The sequence below is a fragment of the Cucumis melo genome, chromosome 10, assembly GCF_025177605.1.
Source record: "Cucumis melo cultivar AY chromosome 10, USDA_Cmelo_AY_1.0, whole genome shotgun sequence".
NCBI classification, from domain to species: domain Eukaryota; kingdom Viridiplantae; phylum Streptophyta; class Magnoliopsida; order Cucurbitales; family Cucurbitaceae; genus Cucumis; species Cucumis melo.
Window position 1 is genome coordinate 5,940,706 of NC_066866.1, and position 20,539 is coordinate 5,961,244.

A 20,539-nucleotide genomic window follows, 5' to 3' on the forward strand; every position below is an offset into this window, starting at 1 on the left:
AGTAAAGTGATAGTATAGTTGTCATGGTCGTTGGCTTATGAATGTTGTCTCAATCTTCGTTATGTTTACAATGTTCAGTTGCTTTAGCTCAAGCGATGAACTTCTATTGCTTTAGATGTATTTTTTTTTATAAAATTTTGAAGACCCGCCCTCTTCCCCTTTTAGCAGTTCATTAAGAATTTATGTAATGATGAGTAATCTTTCTTATATTCTTATTTTTGTTTCTGAGAAGTGTTTTCATTTCTTATATTCTGTTCATTCATTTTTAATTTTTATGTTGATACATGTGCATTAAAATGTGAAATATACAGCTAGTTAAATTTTATACAGCTTTAAAATTGTGAAATCTAGGACTTTTTGCATTAAAATGTGTTTTATTTCTCCCTTCCCTTTCAATCTAATATTCATTCAGGGGTTTATATTTGATTGACAATTAAAGATATTTGATTCAGACCTATTAGAGAAACTTACTTGTATCCAATCTCATTCTAAGGTCCTTTCTCATCATTTTTCATGCTATCTAAATAATAATAACAATAATAATAATAAAGAAAGAAACTACCAAACTTCTAATTTTTGAGCTTCGGATTCATTTTCATTTTTCTGGGCTTTGATCTTTGAAGAGTTTCTTCCTCGTTCTTATTTTCTGACGAGGGATTGGAAACTAAAGAATGAAAAATGAGTTTTCATAAGGGTTGGAGGAAATAATTGTTGGGTTTTCTTTTTCTTCTTTTTATGTAATGGAGTGAAGGGATGGCGGTGGTGCAAGTAGTGAGGTTACTGTGGTGGGATTAGATGCTCCGTTGTAGTATAAAACAGCTCCGAGGACTTTCAATAAAAAAAAAAAATTAAATCCTTTTTGGAAACTTGACTTTCAGCACAAGTTTTAAAAAAACATCAAATCAATGAAACCAAACTTAGTGACAAGATAAAAAATCCAATAACGTCAGATTTGGATAAAGGCAACTTTCTGCAATTGATTTTGAAACAAATTCCTTTTGTTTCTCTGTAAACACTTCTCAATGAATATTTAGATCCAAAGGAAAGGAAGAAAATAAAGTTTGCACGTGGATTGGGGTCCAACTATACTCCATTTTTTACCTCAAAAAAACAAAATGTCCTACAGCACAATTCTAAAAAGATGTTTTTAATTATCTATATAGGTTTCAACCGAATCATTTCGAAACCGTCTAAGCTTAAACCAACCGAACAAATTGGATGTGTAGTTCTAGATGGCACCAACCTCGTAGTTCTGTTGGATCTTAACAGTCATTATAAGGATGGAGAATAATTATAATCATTTTGGAAGTATGGAAACTAAAGTGTGTTTGGATTGGTTTATGAAGCGTTTAATTTCTAAAATAATTCATTTTAAAATAAAGGGGCAGTTGCAAATGTAGCAATTATATTTAAAATAATTAAGTATATAGCAACATTTTAAAAAAATTGCAAATATAGCAAAATTTGTCAAAATCTATCAATGATAGGAGTCTATCACCGATAGACCATGTAGCAAATGTTGGTCTATCACTGATAAACCATAGAAGTCTTATCATCAATAGATTTTGCTATATTTGCAATTTGTTTAAAATGTTGCTACTTAATTAATAATTATTCTAACAATTACTATCCATTTTAATTACCCTAAAATAAATTGAGGTGTTTGTCATTCATTTGAAATAACTTTTGGAAAAATGAGATTATGAAATAAATCATTTTAGAGAAAACACATGCAACACTAATTTTAGAATAAATTTTTATTTTATGTTTAATGAGAAATCCCTTCCCATTATCAAATTTTCTTCCTTTATTTTTTCTATTCCTTTTTATTATCTATTTTTTACTCCATCATTCTTTTTGTTTTTTTTTTCTATTTTTAAATACTTTGAATATTTTTTTCAATGTATATGAACACACATTTAAATATAAAGATTAACAAATGTTTCTCTCTCAGTCAAATCTATTTCGACTTAACATCTGTCAAAGAAATCATGAGGACGTCAATGAAGAACATGATGGTTCGGTTCGTGAAATAAAGATGAATGAAGAACGTGATCGAATTGCACATTTTTCTGTCAAATTGATATTATATTGTCTGGAAAAAAATTATTTATCTTATTTATATTTTTTTGATGGAAATCAATTTTTTTTTATGATTATATATTTACATTTCAAGATATTTGTGCTTTTAAAATTGAATTTTTCAAAAAAATTAATACAAAGAATGAATTTAATGTTTAGTTTCAAGTATCTAAAAAATTAATAATTTCAAGATAACGTACAATTAATTTTAAAATATATTTATGAAAAAAAGATTCAAAATGTGTATTTTTTTATGAAATTTGTTCTTAAATATAAACCAAAGCAAACACAAATTTGTATATAAACATTTATAAAAAGGTCAAACCAAACGTGTGAGTATTTAGATTTTAAATTTATTTTATCAAAAAAATTTAAAAATATATTTTAAAAAAAACATTTTTTTCATAGGCAATCCAAACGGACCTTAAAATATTATTTTTGAAAGTTAAGACGACGTTGTTACCTTTAGGTGAACAGAGAGACTAAATATGATTTTTAACTTTGAAGAAATTGAAAGAAGATCATCAACAAAAAATCTTTAGATTAATTAACTAAACTATACGTAATATTGTTGAATATACTTTTTTTATAAAATGAATGTTCCAACTTCCAATGGTATGGTTTTGGCAGTGAAGTGATTGCATATCTCTGAAGTTCTCAACCCACTGCATTAAACACACGCTACCTTTTTCCTTTTACATGACGTAACATGAAATTAAATAATTTTGTCAATAAATAAATGAAAGAAAATCTCCACAAAATCTCTTCATTAACTACACAGAGTGTAATGATGAAAAAGGTTAATACCATCGAGTAGAAAAAAATTAGTAAAGAAGATACACAGAAAAGTCATAATAACTTCTAACAGCTCGATGAAACAATTAAACAAAATAAGTATTTTAGTTTTAAAATGGGGAAGAGGATGTACTAGAGAAACCGTAAACAAGAGAAAACACCATGTCAACCAATAGTCAACCTGGAGCTCAAAGCCAAAACAAAGTGAGTTTGAAGCTAGTGATAGACAGAAAGGCGAAGAGAATTCTCTATGCTGAAGCTGACAAAACGTTCATAGACTTTCTGTTCACTATGCTTTCACTTCCTTTTGCAACTTTAATGAAACTCATCTCTATCTCGCCAATCAGCACGACCATGTTTTGGTCACTTGGAAATTTGTATAGCAGTGTCAAAACCTTAGACATCAAATATTTCAAACCAAATGAAACCAAGGAAAAACTCCTTAACCCCAAATCTCAACTTGATACCGTTTTCCAAATTGAATCCTCTTCTTCTTTAGCTCCACCAACTAATTATTACACATGTTGTGGTTCTTATTTCACTTCTACTGTTCATACACAATGTCCCAAATGCTTCAAATCCATGGTTGAACCAGCAACTTATGTTTATGGATTAGGTGAATTAAAGCCCTTTGAAGGAGGATTGGGTTATGTGGAAGGAGGGGTTAGGTATATGGTGATGGATGATCTTACTGTCAAACCTATTTTCTCTTCTATGTCTACTATTTTGGTTTTGAAGGAGTTGGAGGTTGATGATGTTCGTATGATTGATGAGAAGCTTGTTTATTTGGACATCGATGAGGTGTATCATATATAATATATATATAGTTTATTGTTAAATATATTATGTGTCCACTTCGTCATTTGTGTTCTTCGATGTGATTTTTTGCAATATGTATGGGTTTTAAGAATATGAAAAGATTATATAATTTTCTAGAGAACTATTTGGTAGGTCATGCATTATTAGTTAGGAATCTCACCATCTCCTCTTTTGTTACCTATAAATAGAGACTCTCCCGCAATAGTAAACATGAAAACTCTAATTTCAAAAAATTTTAAGCATTCAGAAGAAAACTATTTGCTGTAGTTGTCTTTTTTTTTTTTTTTTTTTTTTTTTTTTTTTTTTTTTTCATTCTAGATTCAAATTGTAATTTTCTTTCAATGCCTACTAGTTTTTACTATTAAATTATGATAGAGAAGCCCATCAACTTTATACCTAGTTCTTTGAAGCCACGTTTATAAGCTACATTCAGTAATCTTAATAGGAAGCCTGTTGCGGCAATTTTGATGAATAATTATTTGTCATGATTGTGAGGACTTGCGTGTGTATGTGTTTTTTTAGGGTTTGAAGTTGTTGAAGGCTTCTATGCAATCATACACTGTGCTCACCGATGTGCTTTTTCACAAGATCATCGACTTCTCAACAACGGATAGTTGCGGTAAGGGTCCAATTTTCTTTAGTGTTTATAAACATTTTTAAAGGAGGCAATCCAAATATATACTTCCTAAATGTATCCATCATAGGTTAATCATTAATGTTCATAAATCACGTTGTTCTTTTCTAGTCCAATGGCGGCAGAGATGGTGTGATAATGATTTAAATCTTTTTAGTCGAGGTAATGCATTATTAATAGTAACTCATGTTCTTTTTTATTTCTATGTACAACACAAATAGCGTAATGATGGCTGATGGGGAGTTTCATGAGCTAAGGGTTGGTAGGAGTTCAATCCCTTTTCTCTCACATTTTTTGTACAAAAAAAGGCAATATAAATGTGTCAATCTAGTTGAAATTAAATGAGATGTTGGACCAAGCTGGTAGAATTTAATTTGTTCATCACATCTTCTGAGCATTATATAACGCTTTTATTAAGAAAAGAAAACCATATATTTTTTCTTTTGTGTTGGTAATATTTGTTTATTTTACTTGAATATTCATGTAGGAAAGAAGAGGAAACCGTCAGTATTCAAGAAATAACGCAGGCCAAGGGCTTCCCTCAATCAATAGATCCTTTCGTTTTGTTGTTTGCACTTGAGCATTATTAGCAACCCATCCCTTCTGTGTTGTAATTTTTTTTGCCTGCTATGTTTTTATCCAGAAGATATTTCTCTTGATGCAACTAATTCTAATTTGTGTTTTTATTTTTATAATTGAGATGACTGCCATTGTTTTGAACCAGAGAGCTTTATCTCCAGCTACTCTTGATATTTTGAGCCAGTGACATTGTAAGAGAGTGCTACAGATATGTCAAACTAATTGAAACATCGAAGTGCATTTAGTGATCACTCTTTTGTTTCTTGTTAAAATAATAATAATAATTGGATCTTAGATAAAAGTAAAACTGCACGAGTAGCTTTTTAAATTGTAAACGTAAATTATCTTAAAAGAATTAATGTTGTTGACTGAATCATAATAGTGCAGAATATTTCTACCCAAACAACAATGGAGATAAAAATGGGAAAGTCAATTTAAATATTAACCAGTTTTAGAAGAATGCCAATTTAAAAATACAATCTCGTGGAACCTTCAAGCTCTTTTAGCTGATGCTCATTCATTGGCTGCGCCATGTAATGTTACATCTCTTTGTTAATAAAATATTGGGTATGGATAGGTTAATACCCATATTTTCCAGGTTTCTTTTTTTAAAAAGAAAAAGTTTAAAGCTTCGTTGCCTGGCTCTCATATCCAAAGTGTCCCCACCTTTGGCTTTCTAGTTACCTTTCTTCTACTATTGGTACTGAAAAGTGACGAGTCACCATGCTTAAAATATATATATATATATATATATATATATATATATTACCATTGCAATCTCTAGTCCTTGAGGGTAAAAATTAAAATAAAACAAACTGGATGTTTGAAAACTGTAGAAAATTTGTTATACAACCTGACAAAAGGGATCATCTTCAAATATATCATTTACTATCTTTAACATGCATGGTGTATCTTTTGGTTCATCATACTTAACTAAATCTTAATTTTTTTTAGAGCTTTTTACATCAATAGCCTAATTCAACTGGTCAAATTTCAAGAATGGCTTAGATGCGCAACTTTTTCATCAATAGGCTAATATCTTATGACATATAGTACATAAAAATTAGGGAAATTGTATTGGGTGGCACAATAAAAATCTAATTTAGCAATATCAGCACTAACCTTTTCAATTTTACAAATATAGCAACTTTTTAATTTTAGTTGATATTTCTTATTTTATTTTTTCATTATCTAAAATTGCCCTTCTCTATTGTTTTTTCTTCCTCTTTCGTTTCTTTCTTTATCATTCTCCTTCATTCTTCGTTTTCTTCTTCTCTTCTTCGTCGTCCTTCTTCGCGGTTTCTCCTATTTGCCAACTTCTCTTTTCCTCGTCTTCTTCTGCCTCTTCTCCATCGTTCTTCTCCGCCGTCCTTCTCTTCTCTTTTCAGTTTCGTTCTTTTAGATTTCTCCCTCTTCATCGGCTTTTTTTTCTTTTTTTATATATCTTCTCCTTGTCTTCTCTTATTCTCCTCATTCTTTCTTTAGGGAAAACAAAAATTATGTATGTATTTCTTCCCCTTGTTTAAAGTCCTAATATTATTTCTGTGAATTGCTCATATATTATTTATTAAAATTAGAGCTACGATTTTTTCTTCCTCATCTCTTTTATTTGTTCCTAATATCTTTTATCCATAGGGGCTTCGTAGATCAATTGATTTTATTTAGTTACGTTTGGTTCTGTTTTATTTTTATTTTTTAAATTTGTATCAGTTTTTTATATCAGTAGTATGATATACTTATATTATATGTATTAATTGACTGATACACTTATTACGTGTTTTTTATTTTCTTTAAATTGTTGCAGTTCATTATAGTTATGGTTAAACTTGCGGTAATTGTTTTTCATAGTGGTCAATGGGATGAGCAATAGTCCTATGTGGATTACAAAACAAATTGTTTTTTGGTTGATGGAGTGTTATCATCATTTGATTCTTTTATGAACTTGATACGTACTGAAATTCAGGTTGAGTCATGTATTGAACTTTCGGTTTTGTTGTCTATAGGTAGTAATGGTGTTCAACATGTCCTAAAGATTGTTGAAAATAAAGATGTGACTTGGTTCTTGACATTGGTTAAGGATCAATTTACCCAATATCCTTTAGTTGCTCATTCTGTAGATACAATTTTGGATGTTTCAATTGGTTCTTCTTGGTCTTCTTCCATAGTTGAGGTTGATTTGGGAGATGAATTAGCAATTTTTAGAGATGTTGATATTACTAATAGTAAGGATGAGTCGACTTTTAAGGAGAAGGATTTGTTTTGTAGTAAAGAAATTTTGCTGAAGTCATTTCGCTGTATAGCTATCAAGAGTAATTTTGAATTTAAGACATTATTGAGATCCAATTCAAGATCAATTGAGTCGAGATGTAATGAAGATGGTTGTCTTTGATTTGTTAGAGCATCGCGTTATAAAAGAAGTGAATTATGGATAATTTGAAAATACGTTAGTGATCATAGTTGCTCAATGATTGTTCATTCTTCTCACAAGCAAGCATCTTCAGAATTTGTTAGTCAATGTATGATTGATTACTTAAGGTATAGTTATTCTCATTCAACACCAAAAGATATCATCCATCATATGTGTATGAATTATGAAGTTTCTGTTAGTTATTATAAGGCTTGGAGAGAAAAAGAATCTGTTATGAAGTCGTTGAAAGGAGATGCCGATGATTCTTATGCTTTGATTCCAAAGTTCTTTTCAAAGCTAAAAGAAATAAATCCAGGTTTGTTTTTCTACCACTTAATTTATTATATTGTTCAATTTATTTCGTTTTATACTATTGCTATTTTTCATTCATTATTTTACTTGTATAGCTGGTATACTAACTAGTTGTTGTAAGTCAGTTTACTGATATACCTATTATGAAGTATACTTATTGTATGATGTACACAATACTGATTATATGCTTTACTATTTAGTGTTTTATATCAGTTTACTGATATACCTATTATGAAGTATACTTATTGTATGATGTATGCAATACTAATTATATGTTTTACTATTTAGTGCATCTATTAAATTGATTATTCTATTTTGTTCCCTTTTTGTAGCTTCATTTACTGCATATGAAATAGATCCAAATGGCCATTTCAAATATTGTTTTATGGCTATTGCACCATCAATTGAAGGTTGGAGATATTGTAGACTAAATATAGCAGTTGATGAGACATTTTTAAAGTGTAAGTCTGGTGGAACATTGTTAACTGCAGCAATTATGGATGGTAATAGTAAAATTTCCCCTCTTGCATTTAGTATAGTAGATTCGGATAATGATGCTTCTTGGAAATGGTTTTTTGAACAATTAAAACTTTCTTTTGGAGATTGAGAGGGATTGGTTATTATTTCTAATAGACATATAAGTATTTCGAAGGGTGTTTTAGATGTGTTTCCAATGGTACAATATTGCGTTTATGTAGAACATCTTTTAAAGAGTGTCAAGTTGTCATTTAAAGACTCTTTAATTGAAAAGTTTTTTCATCAATGTGCATACTCGTATACAATAGATGATTTCGAGTTATATATGAGATGGATGAAGTCGATATACTCATCTACTATAGGATATCTTATGAAAGTTGGTTTTGAGAGATGGTCACACGCATACTCTAGAAAAAGAAGATATCAAATAATGACAACGAATATTTGTAAAAGCTTGAATTCTAAGTTGAAGATTGATAGAGGCTTACCGATTGCATCCTTGCTTGAGGCCATTAGAGAGTTTGTTCAACGGTGGTTTTATGAGAGAAGAAAAGCAGCCTCATGTTAAAAGAGTGTTTTGAGTTCTTGGGCTGAAGGACTAATAAGAAAGCTAGTTGATGAATCAAGAAGCTTCATTGTAAGTGTTGTGTTTCATATATTTGTTTATAATAGTCAATTATCGATATACTGTATTGAAGTGTAATGGTTAGTTAATACACTGATGTTATACCTTTTTTTTTTGTTCAGGTGAATCCTGTGAGTGAAGTTGAATTTCAAGTAGTTGATGGAGGCAAGAATTTTTTTTAGTAAAGTTGAATTGTAATAGCTGCTGTTGTCTTTTTTGGGATCTAGAAGAAATTCCATGTGCTCATGCTCTTATTGTGATTCGTAGTCTTAATTTGAATCCTTATGCGTTCGTTTCACAGTATTATTATGCTACTTTATTGTCTACAACTTATGGTGGTTTAGTTCGTTCGATTGGTAACCATACTGATTGGAGTGTTGTGGAGGTGAATGATAATATATTGCCTCCAGTATTTAGACGTCTAGCAGGAAGGCCTCGAAAAAGAAGGATTCTTTCTACCGATGAAGTTTCAAAGAGCTCAAAATGTAGTCGTTGTAAGAGAGTTGGTCATAATATTATAACTTGTACATTTGAACCTATTTGAATAATTTAATTGTTTTGAAATTTAGCAATCATCAATGATGTATTACTTGAACAATTTACTTATTTTGAAATTTACCAATTATCAATTATGTATTATTTGAACAATTTATTTTGGAATATTTTCTTCTTTACTTTTTTTTTAATTATTCTTTTTTTATTCTTAATTGATACAGTTGATATAAGGTATTTAAAGTTCAATATACCTGTGATATACTCAATATAAGGTCTATCAACACATAGAAGCATTATTTTTTTAAGTGATATATGCAATATAAGATACTTCAAATGCAAAGATACCAAAACAAGATAAGGTATATCACATACCAAAGATGCCTACATGATTCAAGATAAGGTATATCACATACGAAAAATACTTATGTGATTCAAGATAAAGTATATTACGAAAAATACCTATGTGATTTAAGATAAAGTTTATCACATATGAAAACATTTCAAAAGTGTCCACAAGAAAAGTTTATCAAGGTAGCAAATCAAAACTTGGTGGTTCAAATGCAACGTTTGACTTTTTTCCCTTTTTGGGAGATTTATGCTTTTGGATCAATTCCAAATCAATAGCTTTTGGTGTGAGTTTCAATTTCCTTTTCGGCCGCACATGTTGCACTTTACACTTTTCATCATCGGCAGCAAGTTGTGAGGCTTTCCTTGTAAGTACTCTGTTTTGAGTAGCCTAAAAATATACAATTTTATTTATTAGTATTTTACAAAAGAAAATTAAAATTTTAAAATATTATAGTTTAAAAATGATTTTACCACTTGTTTGTCTTTATCGTTCTTTCCCTTTATCCCCCATTCTTCATTTTGTTGGCATTTTTCCTGTGTTATCACCCAAATCCAATGTATAATAATAAATCAACATGTATCAACAAGTTTATGTATATAGAATAATAAGGTGTATCAGCCAATAAGCTTAAGTTTAGAAATATATTGTTTAGTTATAAACTCTTGAATTTTGAGGATGTCTTCAACTAATTTGAGGCTTGTTTCCATTAACTCCTTTCCATCTAACTCTCTTTCATTTGGTTGTTCTTCAGATTCTCCAATCTTTAAATGAAAAGTATGAAATAGGTGAATAAGTCAGATGATATATCTAATATTATATATCTTATCAAAATGTATACATACTAAATTACTTACGGTTGGGTGATGTGCTTCTTTTGAAACTTCATTCATTTGTTTTTTTCGTTGTCTTGTTCACTCTTTAATAAATAAGTAGAAAATTTTATTAAAACAAGCGTAACAATAAAATGATATACCTTATTGTTCTATGAAAGTATATTATAAGTTACTTACATTTTTGTCTTTATTTTCTGCATTCATTGGTTGATATTCTGCATTAACTTCTTGATTCTCTATTTCTTCCTCATTTTTTTGGCATCTTCTTGATTCTTTTATGATTTATGAAATGTATAAGTAAATTGAATAATTAATATCCATAAGAAAAATAAAATTATTGCAGGTAAACTAAATGTATATTACATTGTTGATGAACTTATTAATATTCTTGATTGCTTGCTCCAGCTCTTTTGCATTCTCTTCTTGTTCAACTTCTTCTTCATTAATCAGTAATATCAGTATATGAGTATCAACAAATGATATATATCAGTATCATTTATATAAGTTGTATGTTATATCGATGACGTTGATATACCTTAAACAACAATAAATTTACCTCAGTTCAAAAGAAAAATAATATATTTACCTCTGCATCATCCAAGTTATGAATATTCATTCTTTCCTCAAGACGTTGCAAACTTAAAGTTGGAGCATGATTTTCATGGTACGATCCTTGTTATTGTTTTTCTGTTGATATTCTTTCATTGATTATGGTGATTATATTATTTAACAATTCCAATACTTCATTTTTTCCCTTTTCTATGGTATTTTTCAAGCTTTCCAAGTCCTTCTTCACTTCTTGAATTTCTTTTCTCAACGTTTTTTTTGACTCATCATTTACAGTTTCTTCCTCATCACCTTTGTTATTCTCATCTTCTGTTTCTTCACTTCATTCTTTCTCAACTTCATTGGGTGGGTCATTTAGGAAGAATTAAAAGTTTGGAGAGATTAGTTCATCACTAGTTGGAGTGAAAGGGATAATTGTAAATTGCATTTTTAAAATAAAAGTTACATCAGTTGATACACTTCATATGAAGTTAACTAGGTATATAAACAAAGTGATATACCTACAGTGTAGTATATAACTAATTTCCAATTTATGATTCTTTGGCTTCGATGTCCAATTCTTGTGGCTATCCCATTTGGACTTTCAGAAAGCTTTGGGATGATTTCTAGTGCCCAACAAACTAAAATGTGTGGAATCTTTGTAGTGAGAAATTGACAGTCAAGTATTCTGCAACTCTTCTTATGTATTCAACAGTTAAGTTAAAAGACAACCTACCCCATGGAAAGTTTAGCAAAGTTTCCTCATCATCTATCATTCTAAGGTGTTTCTAATCTACTACATTATGAAGTTGTTTGCAGTTAATGAAACAGTCTAAAATAAGAAGATTTGCTAGTTTAACCATGAGTTGGTCACTAAGTTATGTTATACTAAATGTTGCAATAATTTTGTTTCTGTCTAATATATCAATATTACTAAGCAGACGGTTCCCAATTTACTATTGGATTCCTCCTTGATATTTGAAGTTGTGGATTGTGGGAATGGTTGACAATTCAATCGGCTTATTAAATGAAATTCTCTTAATCCAAAATTTACTATATTACCCTCTAGATTGAAAATCAAAGTGTCGTCAGTTGATTGCTTAGACATTTCTTCTAATCAAATGAACTAATAATTGTCCAGAACACTTTTTGATTTGAATATCAAGAAGGTGCCCAAATGGACCCTTCCTAAACATTTACATTTGCTTTTTGGACAACTTTTTGACAATTATCTCTATTATTGTCAACTTTGAATAGTAATGAACTTTGTTTGCAAGGTTCTCTTCAGCATTAACCTGTTTAATATACAAATCAATGTATTATCAATAATATATCAAGTGTATTAAATCTATCAAGTGTATCAACACATCATAACAAGTGTATCAACACATTATAACAAGTGCATCAATAGTATATAAAGTGTATCATGCTTAGTTGATCAAATGTATTTAATTGATTGAGTGTATCAACAGTTGAGCAAGTGTATCAACAACATACCAAGTGTTTCAAACTAATAATATGTATCGAGGAAGTTTAGCAAGTGATCAAGTGTATTAAATCTATCAAGTGTATCAGCAAACTATAACAAGTGCATCAACAATACATAAAGTGTATCATGCTTAGTGCATCAAGTGTATTTAATTGGTTGAGTGTATCAATAGTTGAGCAAGTGTATCAACAATATATATTGGTGTATCAACAATATAAATTGGTATCAGTATTTACCTCTTTCTTCAATAATCCTTTCTTCTTTCTTTGTCCTTTTCTACTCTTTGAACTTCCACCCTTCTCAAAATTCATTTTTCTTTTTGTCGTTTTAACTTTTTCAATATTTTCCCTGTTTTGTTTGTATTCGATAAAAATATATAAAATATTAGTTTCAAAAAGTTGTTTGTATTCAACAAAAATATAAAATACTAGAAAAAGAAATTAAAAATACCTCAGTAAAGTGAATAGAAGGGTATAGAAATGTAAAGAAGTGTATAAGTTAGAAAAAAAAATCAAACAATGGTTTATGTGAAGTGAATAGAGTGTATGAAATACCTTGCCATTTTTCAATTGAAGTGAATCGAAGTTCTGAAGTGTATCAACAAGATGTTGTCCAAAGTTTGTTTGTTTGAGTAGTTAAAATGTGAAGGGGAGAAAGAAAATAACAAGTTCGTCCGAAGGAAAGTTAGTCTGTTTGTTTTCGTCCCAAGGAAACTCTGTTCGTCTTTGTTCGATTGGAGTTCATTGTTTTTGTCCGATTGAAGCGAAATCCTAAATTTTGGGGATGAAAGGGAAATTGCATGGGAGCACGGGAAGGGAAATTGCACGGGAGCACAGGAAATTGTATTGGGTAATTTTGTAATTTTACAATTTTTAAATGTGGGCCGGGCATTAATTTGCTATTTTTACAAACTTAAAGATTTTATGCGATAAACCTAATTTATTAAATTAATTGTGCTATACTTGCAAAAGCCCCTAAAAATTAAGCTTAAATTAAGTCCATAACACTATTGATTTCTAGTATTTTTGTTTTCAAAAATCGAAAAGAAACAATTATGGAAAAAGATTTTCTTTTCAAAATTTTCAAAACACATGATAAGACAATTTTTATAATTTTCATTAAATTTAAGAATGTATCTTACACATTGCTTTTCACATAATTTGAATTTTGAATTATATTTCAGAAATCTCCAAATTTGAAAAAGTGTATTTAATACATAATTATAGTACGAAATCTTCGCTTTCAAATATATACCTGGTTTATTTCAAATGTATACAACGTTACTATTTCAAATATATATAATATTTATTTTAAATATATATAGTGTTTACTTTAAATATATTTAGAACAATTACTAATTTAAGATTATTATATAATATATACCCTATACTATATTTCACTTTTTTGTCACATGTATCCAGGTATGTTACTCATTATACAAATATATACTTTATATTATATAATAGTAATGACATAAATTGAAGGGAAAAAAACTATATAAGTCAAAGAATTAAATAATACTATTTAGATCATAATTTCAATTATTAGTTACATGATATATTGTATTAATTGCTAATTCGTGATTTTTAACATTAATTAAATTTTTTATTGAATTTTTAATAAAATTAAGTTGTAAAAGTTTTAAAAATTTCAACAGAGAGAATAAGTATTGAGGCTACATTTATCTAAAAATTAGGCCAAAATCTAGATATGAAATATATTAGAGTTTTAGGATATTTGATGTCGGTTTTAAACCGACATATTTCTTCTAGTGAATATTAAGTCAAATTACCATTGGTGTGTGTGCTTATTTGCAACTATCTGACAGACAGATTTCGTCGTCCAAATTCATGTCAAATCAATTACCGAAAATACACATGAAGCTAAGCTCTAGTCTTAATGGTAAGTTAGAGGTGAACTCTAGGATCGAAGCACATTGATTTATGAAATAAAGTAGTCTCCAACTGAGATAACGGAAGGGGGTGGTTTGAGATTGCTTTTAGTTGCAAGAAAGCTCATTTTTGCATGAAACTAAAGTGAATTGTAAAGATTTTATGAATAAAATATCATACGTTGGGTCTAAACAGAACTTCCTGAATAAACAAATAATCGATATTGATTAGCTAAAACATAGAACAAGTAACTTTCAAGCTAAAATTTCATCTTTTAATGATAAGTTGAAACTTCAAGAATCACTTGGACACCCAAAAATCATAATGGATCTAGAAATATTGTAAAGTAATAAAAAACAAATCAGGTCAAATAATTTCCTTGAAATAACGTTTCAGTTATTTTTTCTTTAAACAAAAAGGAGTAATGCACAGTTTTCATGTGTGTTAGGTGTCTCAACAAAACTTTGTGGAGCTAGCACTCTACTTTATCGGTCCAAAGTTCCATTAATTTGCAATGTTTGTTATCCATTGGTTGACCATGCATGCTAAGCAGTACCATATACAATTTGGGGTTTTGACTGGCTGTATATATACCATGCATGCAAAGTAGGGGAATTTGTTGGAATAACATTTTTCTAGTGTTACTTCTACTTCTCTTGAGTTTTGTTTGTTTGTTACTTAAAAAAAACAGTCATAAACAATTATTATATTGTCAACTTACCCATTAACTATAGTTCAATTGAGCGTTTTCAAATATTAAAAGCAAGTAGGTGTCGTGGTGTAGTTGGTTATCACGTCAGTCTAACACACTGAAGGTCTCCGGTTCAAGTCCGGGCGATGCCATTTTTTGTTCCGTCGCCACAGTCGTTCCTGCCATTAGATGTGATTTGAGGAATACGAATATGTTTTTCATCGAGAGACGATTTTAGATCATCTCGGAATAAGAGCATGCTGAAATCAACATGAATCCAGGTTATGTCGATGAAGAAGGAAGAGGCTGAGAATTTTTCATATCCACGATTTCCAAAAATCCTCTCACAGATGCAATCTTTGCCCTCCATCACGTGTAAAGTATTGTATCTCTCTATCTGCAGCACTGTACATATATGTTGATCAGTTTCTTGTATGCTGAGAAATATTCTTTTCACAAAATTAGGGCCTCGTTGTGGAGAGGATTCAAGCGTCATTAATGTCGGAAGGAAAGAAGAAGAAGTTAAGAAGTTCCACTAGAAGAAAAGTGACTTTCCATGATATTTCTAAAGAAAAATTGAGAGAAGAGGAGAAACAATTGTCATAATATGTGAAAATGCTCTTTTTTGGCGGAAAAAAAAACGTTGTTTTCGGATATTGTTTTCCATGACAGTTATTTGGTGTCATAAAAGGGTATATGATTTTTTAATATAATTTATTAAAATAAAAAAAAACCCAATTTTATTAAAAAACCAATCAAATCCCTAATTTTTCTCTCCATTCACAACCCCACACGCGACTGGCCGTCTTCCCATTCTTCCGCCAACGCAAAGCCGGTCGACCACGACCGACCACGACTACAAGCTTCATTCTTCTGCAGACGCAAAGCCGGCGACAAGGAGTTAGGGCTTTCGGTTCTTTCGCAGACGCAAAGCCGGCGACGCGAGATTGGGTTTCGATTCTTCCGCAGACGAAGCCGCCCGATGCCGCTAGTAGTCTTCCCCTTCTTTCGCAGACGCCAAGCCGCCGACGGCCTATTCTTCCGCGGACGCGAAGCCGGCGACGCCCGATTCTTCCACGGACGCCAAGCCCAGTTTTCCGCCGACGCCAAGCCCAGTCTTCCACCGAGCCCGACCAGCCTAATCTGCCGACGCCCGACCAGCCCAATCACTACTTTTCCTTACCTCAGGATCAATTGGTAAAACTACTTTATGGTGTTTTACGTTTAACCCATTTCAGTTCTTTATATGCTTATTATTTTACATCTTCTTCCCCACACTTTTTTTTCTGATCCTAATTTTCATATGAAAACACAAAAATTTAGTTAGACAAGATCGTATTTTAGTTTTCAGACCATAACAATGGTTTCTAAATTTTGAAAAATAGTTCTGATAACAAATAGTTACATACATAAATATTGCACAAAAAAGGGGTTTAATTAAATAAGTCTGCCTACAAAATTTTATATTTGGAGAAAGTTGTCCTACTAACATATTAGGCTTAGCATCATTTGGGAAGATTGTGCTAAGAATTTGACAATTTAGTTGAGATATTCGAATGTATCTAGTGATTTCTACTCTCTTGTGTATTGTTAGAAACAAGTTAGTATACATGTTAGTGACTGTTTCATTCTTATGCATCCCTACTTGTGAACTATTAATGAGACTGAAGAAAACTAGCTCTAAAGATCAATCTAGTTTCTTTTTGGGCATTTCTTTGTCTCACGCCATTCATACTTTTTCAAAATAAAATTATCAAAAGACCACTTAATATAATTGTTATGAAATTGACAATATATAATCAATACAAAGATGTATACTAATCGTGTATTATTTAGAAGAAATTTTTAACTTATGAAAAAATTGTATTTCTATAGTTAGATAGTTTATATAACTTATTTCTTTAAACCATGGATTGAGCAAAAACTCCAATATAATACTTGGTCATTCAAGTCAAAAATAAGATATTCATGACATACCAACAGTGAGACATTGAGCCAAACTAGCATTATTTAGTTTAGCATACATAATTGACCATCAAAAAGTGAAAGTACACCATGTTAGTATATGTAGTAGTACTAGTAGGAATACATATTAAGCATTTTTAACTATGGTTGTATTTCTCTTGTTAAAATGTGGTTTGGATTCATTGATCAACTCCTCCTGTGCTGACTCAGTTGTTACAACTACACTATATGGATACCTTCATTCATTAGTTATTGCTCTAACATTTGAGATTTTATGTGTAAAACATACCTACAGGTTCAAACAATCCCTAAAAAACCCTAACACAAAGATGTTATATAAGTTCAATGGATTAATTAATATTTTAAAAAAATCAAGTTAAAATTTAAAAACTAAAAAACAGATTGAAACATACATTGTGCTTAGGATAAGATATTTTGCCACACATTTTGTCACATATTTTGTCATATAATTTGTCACATATTTTGTCACATATTTTTGTGTTCGAGCTTCCATGGAAAATACAGTGCTGGAGGAAAATACAGCTGCCATGTTCAGCCTTCTACTTCAAATCCCAGCACTTCATAATCCATTTTCATTCAATAGGTTGGTTTTCTCTCCATTTGTACTTTGTGCTAGTGCATCGTTCGATCAATTTTCTTACTTTTAGCCATTGATATGTGTTGTTGATGTTGAAGTGTGTATGTAATTTAGTTGTAGTATATGCTCTATATTGTTGAAGTGTGTTGTTGATGTTGAAGTGTTGTTGATAAAAAAATGTTGTTGAAGTGTGTTGTTGATCTTGAAGTGTGTATGTAATAGCTAAGTGTGTGCTCTATGTTGTTGAAGTATATTGTTGATGTGTGTTGTTGATCATGAAGTGTTGTTGAAATGTTGTGTTGTTGATAAAAAAGTGTTGTTGAAGTGTGTTGTTCATTATGAAGTGTTGTGTTAAACCACCAATATTATTCACATATAATAGGAGAACTAATAGGAGAAATAAGGGGAAGTGGGCACATAATATGTTAGTTAGAGAGGTAGAGGAGAATTTGGAGGGAGGAAACTGTAGTGGTGGGCCCAGCAGTTAGTTGGGATTGGAGAGGGATTTAAGCCAGAGAGATAGCAGAAACTGGTGTGCAGAATTTTATTGAAATTAAGAAGGCTAACTCACTCCTTGAGAGACAGGGGGAGTAGTACATTGGTTCTGAATTTTCCTTGCTTTCTGGTTTCTTGTTCTGTCTTTTATTTTCTGTTAAATTTGAATATTGTATCTTGGTTTCAGTTAGGGAAGGATTGAGATCCTAGTAGTGTTGTTTGCTTTCTGTTTTCATCAAATATTGTAATTACATTTGGATATCAATAAAAGTAGAATCACCAAATCGGTGTTCTATCAATTTGGTATCAGAGCGGTAGAAATTGGGAAAGCGTAAGAAGATGGCCAAGAAAAGCGAAGAACGGTTGGATTTTGTGGAACAGGAAATTAGGGAAATGAGAATAGAGTTGAAGAAGCTGCCCGCGATGGAGGAGAATATGTCCTTGATTTCGAAGAGTATTGAGAATATGAATGCGCAGATGAAAAAACAACAAACACAGCAGCAAGTGATCCTGAAGTACATCGAAGGAATTATTCGAGAAAAGGCAGTTGCATCGACTGATTTGGAGGGATCACCGAGTAAGGGAATAGGCAGCAACGTTACAGCAAAAGTGCTAGCTGGTGAATCGAGGGGAGAAGGGAGGAGTGTGGAGGATAAGGCATTTGATAGGAGAAAATTCAAGAAGGTTGAAATGCCGATCTTCAATGGAACAGATCCTGATTCATGGTTGTTTCGAGCAGACCGATATTTCAAGATTGATAACTTAACCGAATCAGAGAAGATGTCAGTGGCTATTATTAGCTTTGATGGTCCAGCCCTCGACTGGTATCGATTTCAGGATGAACGGGAATCTTTCAAGAGTTGGGATGATTTGAAGCAAAAGATGCTAACAAGATTTTGAACAATCGGGGATGGTACGTTGGTAGGCAGGTTTTTGATGATCATACAAGAGACCACGATAGATGAGTATCGGAATAGATTTGACAAATATCTAGCTCCGGTAGCTTTCTTACAAACGGTGGTGCTTGAGGAGACTTTCCTGAATGGGCTCAGTCCATGGTTGAAGAACGAAGTTGAAGTTCTGGAACCGCAAGGGTTAGCGCAAATGACGAAGCTAGCTCTTAAGATTGAGAACAGGGAGAGAGTGAGGAAGGAATGTGGGTTGAGCAGTGTGTATGGAAGCAAATTTCAGTACAATCTGCCTAAGGCAAAAGAAGGGACAGAGACTAAAGCAGTGGCAGCCACGGCTAGTGGAAATATTCCAATGAGAACAGTTACACTCCGAGGAGCCACGACAGCAGATAACCGAAGGGAAGGACCTTCCAAGCGTTTGACAGATGCTGAATTTCAGGCTAGGAGGGAAAAGGGGTTGTGTTTCAAGTGTGGAGAGAAATATCATGCGGGCCATTGATGTAAAACTAAAGAAAACAAGGAGTTAAGAATGCTGGTAATGTGGGAGAATGGAGAAGAGTTTGAGATCATTGAGGAAGATGGAGAAGAAGAAGTGGCGGATGAAAATGTTATTGAAGTAGGAGCAGTGAAGAATTTGAACATAGAGCTATCCATTAATTCGGTGGTGGGGTTGACCAATCCGGGAACGATGAAGGTGAAAGGAAAGGTGAAGGATGAGCAAGTGGTGGTGCTGATTGACTGTGGGGCTACCCACAATTTTATATCCGAAAAATTGGTAACCAACCTGAATCTACCGTTGAAAGCTACAACCAATTATGGGGTGATTTTGGGTTCAGGAGCAGCCATTAAAGGGAAAGGAATTTGTGGGAAAGTAGAGGTACTATTGGGCGATTGGAAGGTGGTGGACAGTTTCTTGCCACTTGAGCTGGGTGGTGTTGACGTCATACTTGGTATGCAATGGTTGCATTCTCTTGGAGTGACTGAAGTGGATTGGAAGCATTTAGAGATGTCCTTTCAGCACGGAGGAAGAAAGGTCATAATACGTGGAGACCCAAGCCTTACTAAGAAGGGAGTCAGTTTGAAGAGCATGATGAAAACTTGGGAAGGAGACGACCAAGGTTTTTTGGTGGAATGCCGATCTATTGAGGGGAAGGTACCAGTGGCAACATTTTACGAAGAAGAGTATGAGACAACCGTAGATAATTCCATTCCTCCATTGTTAAAGAAATTTTTAGATGTGTTTGAATGACCAGAAACTTTACCACCCAAGAGGGGGATAGAGCATCACATACATTTAAAACAGGGTACGAACCCAATCAATGTGAGACCCTATCGTTATGCACATCAACAAAAAAAGGAGATGGAAAGATTAGTTGACGAAATGTTGGCTTCTGGAATAATTCGACCTAGCACCAGCCCATATTCAAGTCCTGTGCTGTTAGTAAGGAAAAAGGATGGAAGCTGGAGGTTTTGTGTTGACTACCGAGCGCTCAATAATGTCACCATACCAGATAAATTTCCAATTCCTGTCATTGAAGAGCTGTT

The 20,539-nt window shown here is 31.8% G+C and overlaps 2 protein-coding genes and 1 non-coding gene across 3 annotated transcripts; all 3 read left to right on the top strand.

The window, feature by feature from the left end:
- The first annotated feature begins 1,115 nt into the window (after positions 1 to 1,115).
- On the top strand, positions 1,116 to 4,984 carry LOC103500190 (uncharacterized). The gene is made up of 4 exons (XM_008463411.3): positions 1,116 to 1,143; positions 3,083 to 3,678; positions 4,219 to 4,315; positions 4,818 to 4,984. Exons 1-4 carry the CDS (start codon positions 1,116 to 1,118, stop codon positions 4,850 to 4,852), a joined length of 756 nt encoding a protein of 251 aa, XP_008461633.2. The 3' UTR covers positions 4,853 to 4,984.
- Positions 4,985 to 15,103: 10,119 nt separating this feature from the next.
- On the top strand, positions 15,104 to 15,177 carry TRNAV-AAC (transfer RNA valine (anticodon AAC)). Its single transcript has one exon. It is a non-coding gene; the product is annotated as a tRNA-Val (tRNA).
- A 4,355-nt stretch (positions 15,178 to 19,532) lies between these two features.
- On the top strand, positions 19,533 to 20,243 carry LOC127151355 (uncharacterized). The gene has a single exon (XM_051090888.1). It carries the CDS (start codon positions 19,533 to 19,535, stop codon positions 20,241 to 20,243), a length of 711 nt encoding a protein of 236 aa, XP_050946845.1.
- Positions 20,244 to 20,539: the final 296 nt, after the last annotated feature.

Bases quoted from the DNA above. Each gene is read 5' to 3' on its own strand.
- LOC103500190 (XM_008463411.3), top strand. From the start codon at position 1,116: ATGTCCTACAGCACAATTCTAAAAAGAT. The intron at 1,144-3,082 runs GTTTTTAATTAT...GCCAAAACAAAG, and splicing joins CAGCACAATTCTAAAAAGAT to TGAGTTTGAAGCTAGTGATA. The intron at 3,679-4,218 runs GTGTATCATATA...GTGTTTTTTTAG, and splicing joins TTTATTTGGACATCGATGAG to GGTTTGAAGTTGTTGAAGGC.
- LOC127151355 (XM_051090888.1), top strand. From the start codon at position 19,533: ATGTGGGAGAATGGAGAAGAGTTTGAGATCATTGAGGAAGATGGAGAA.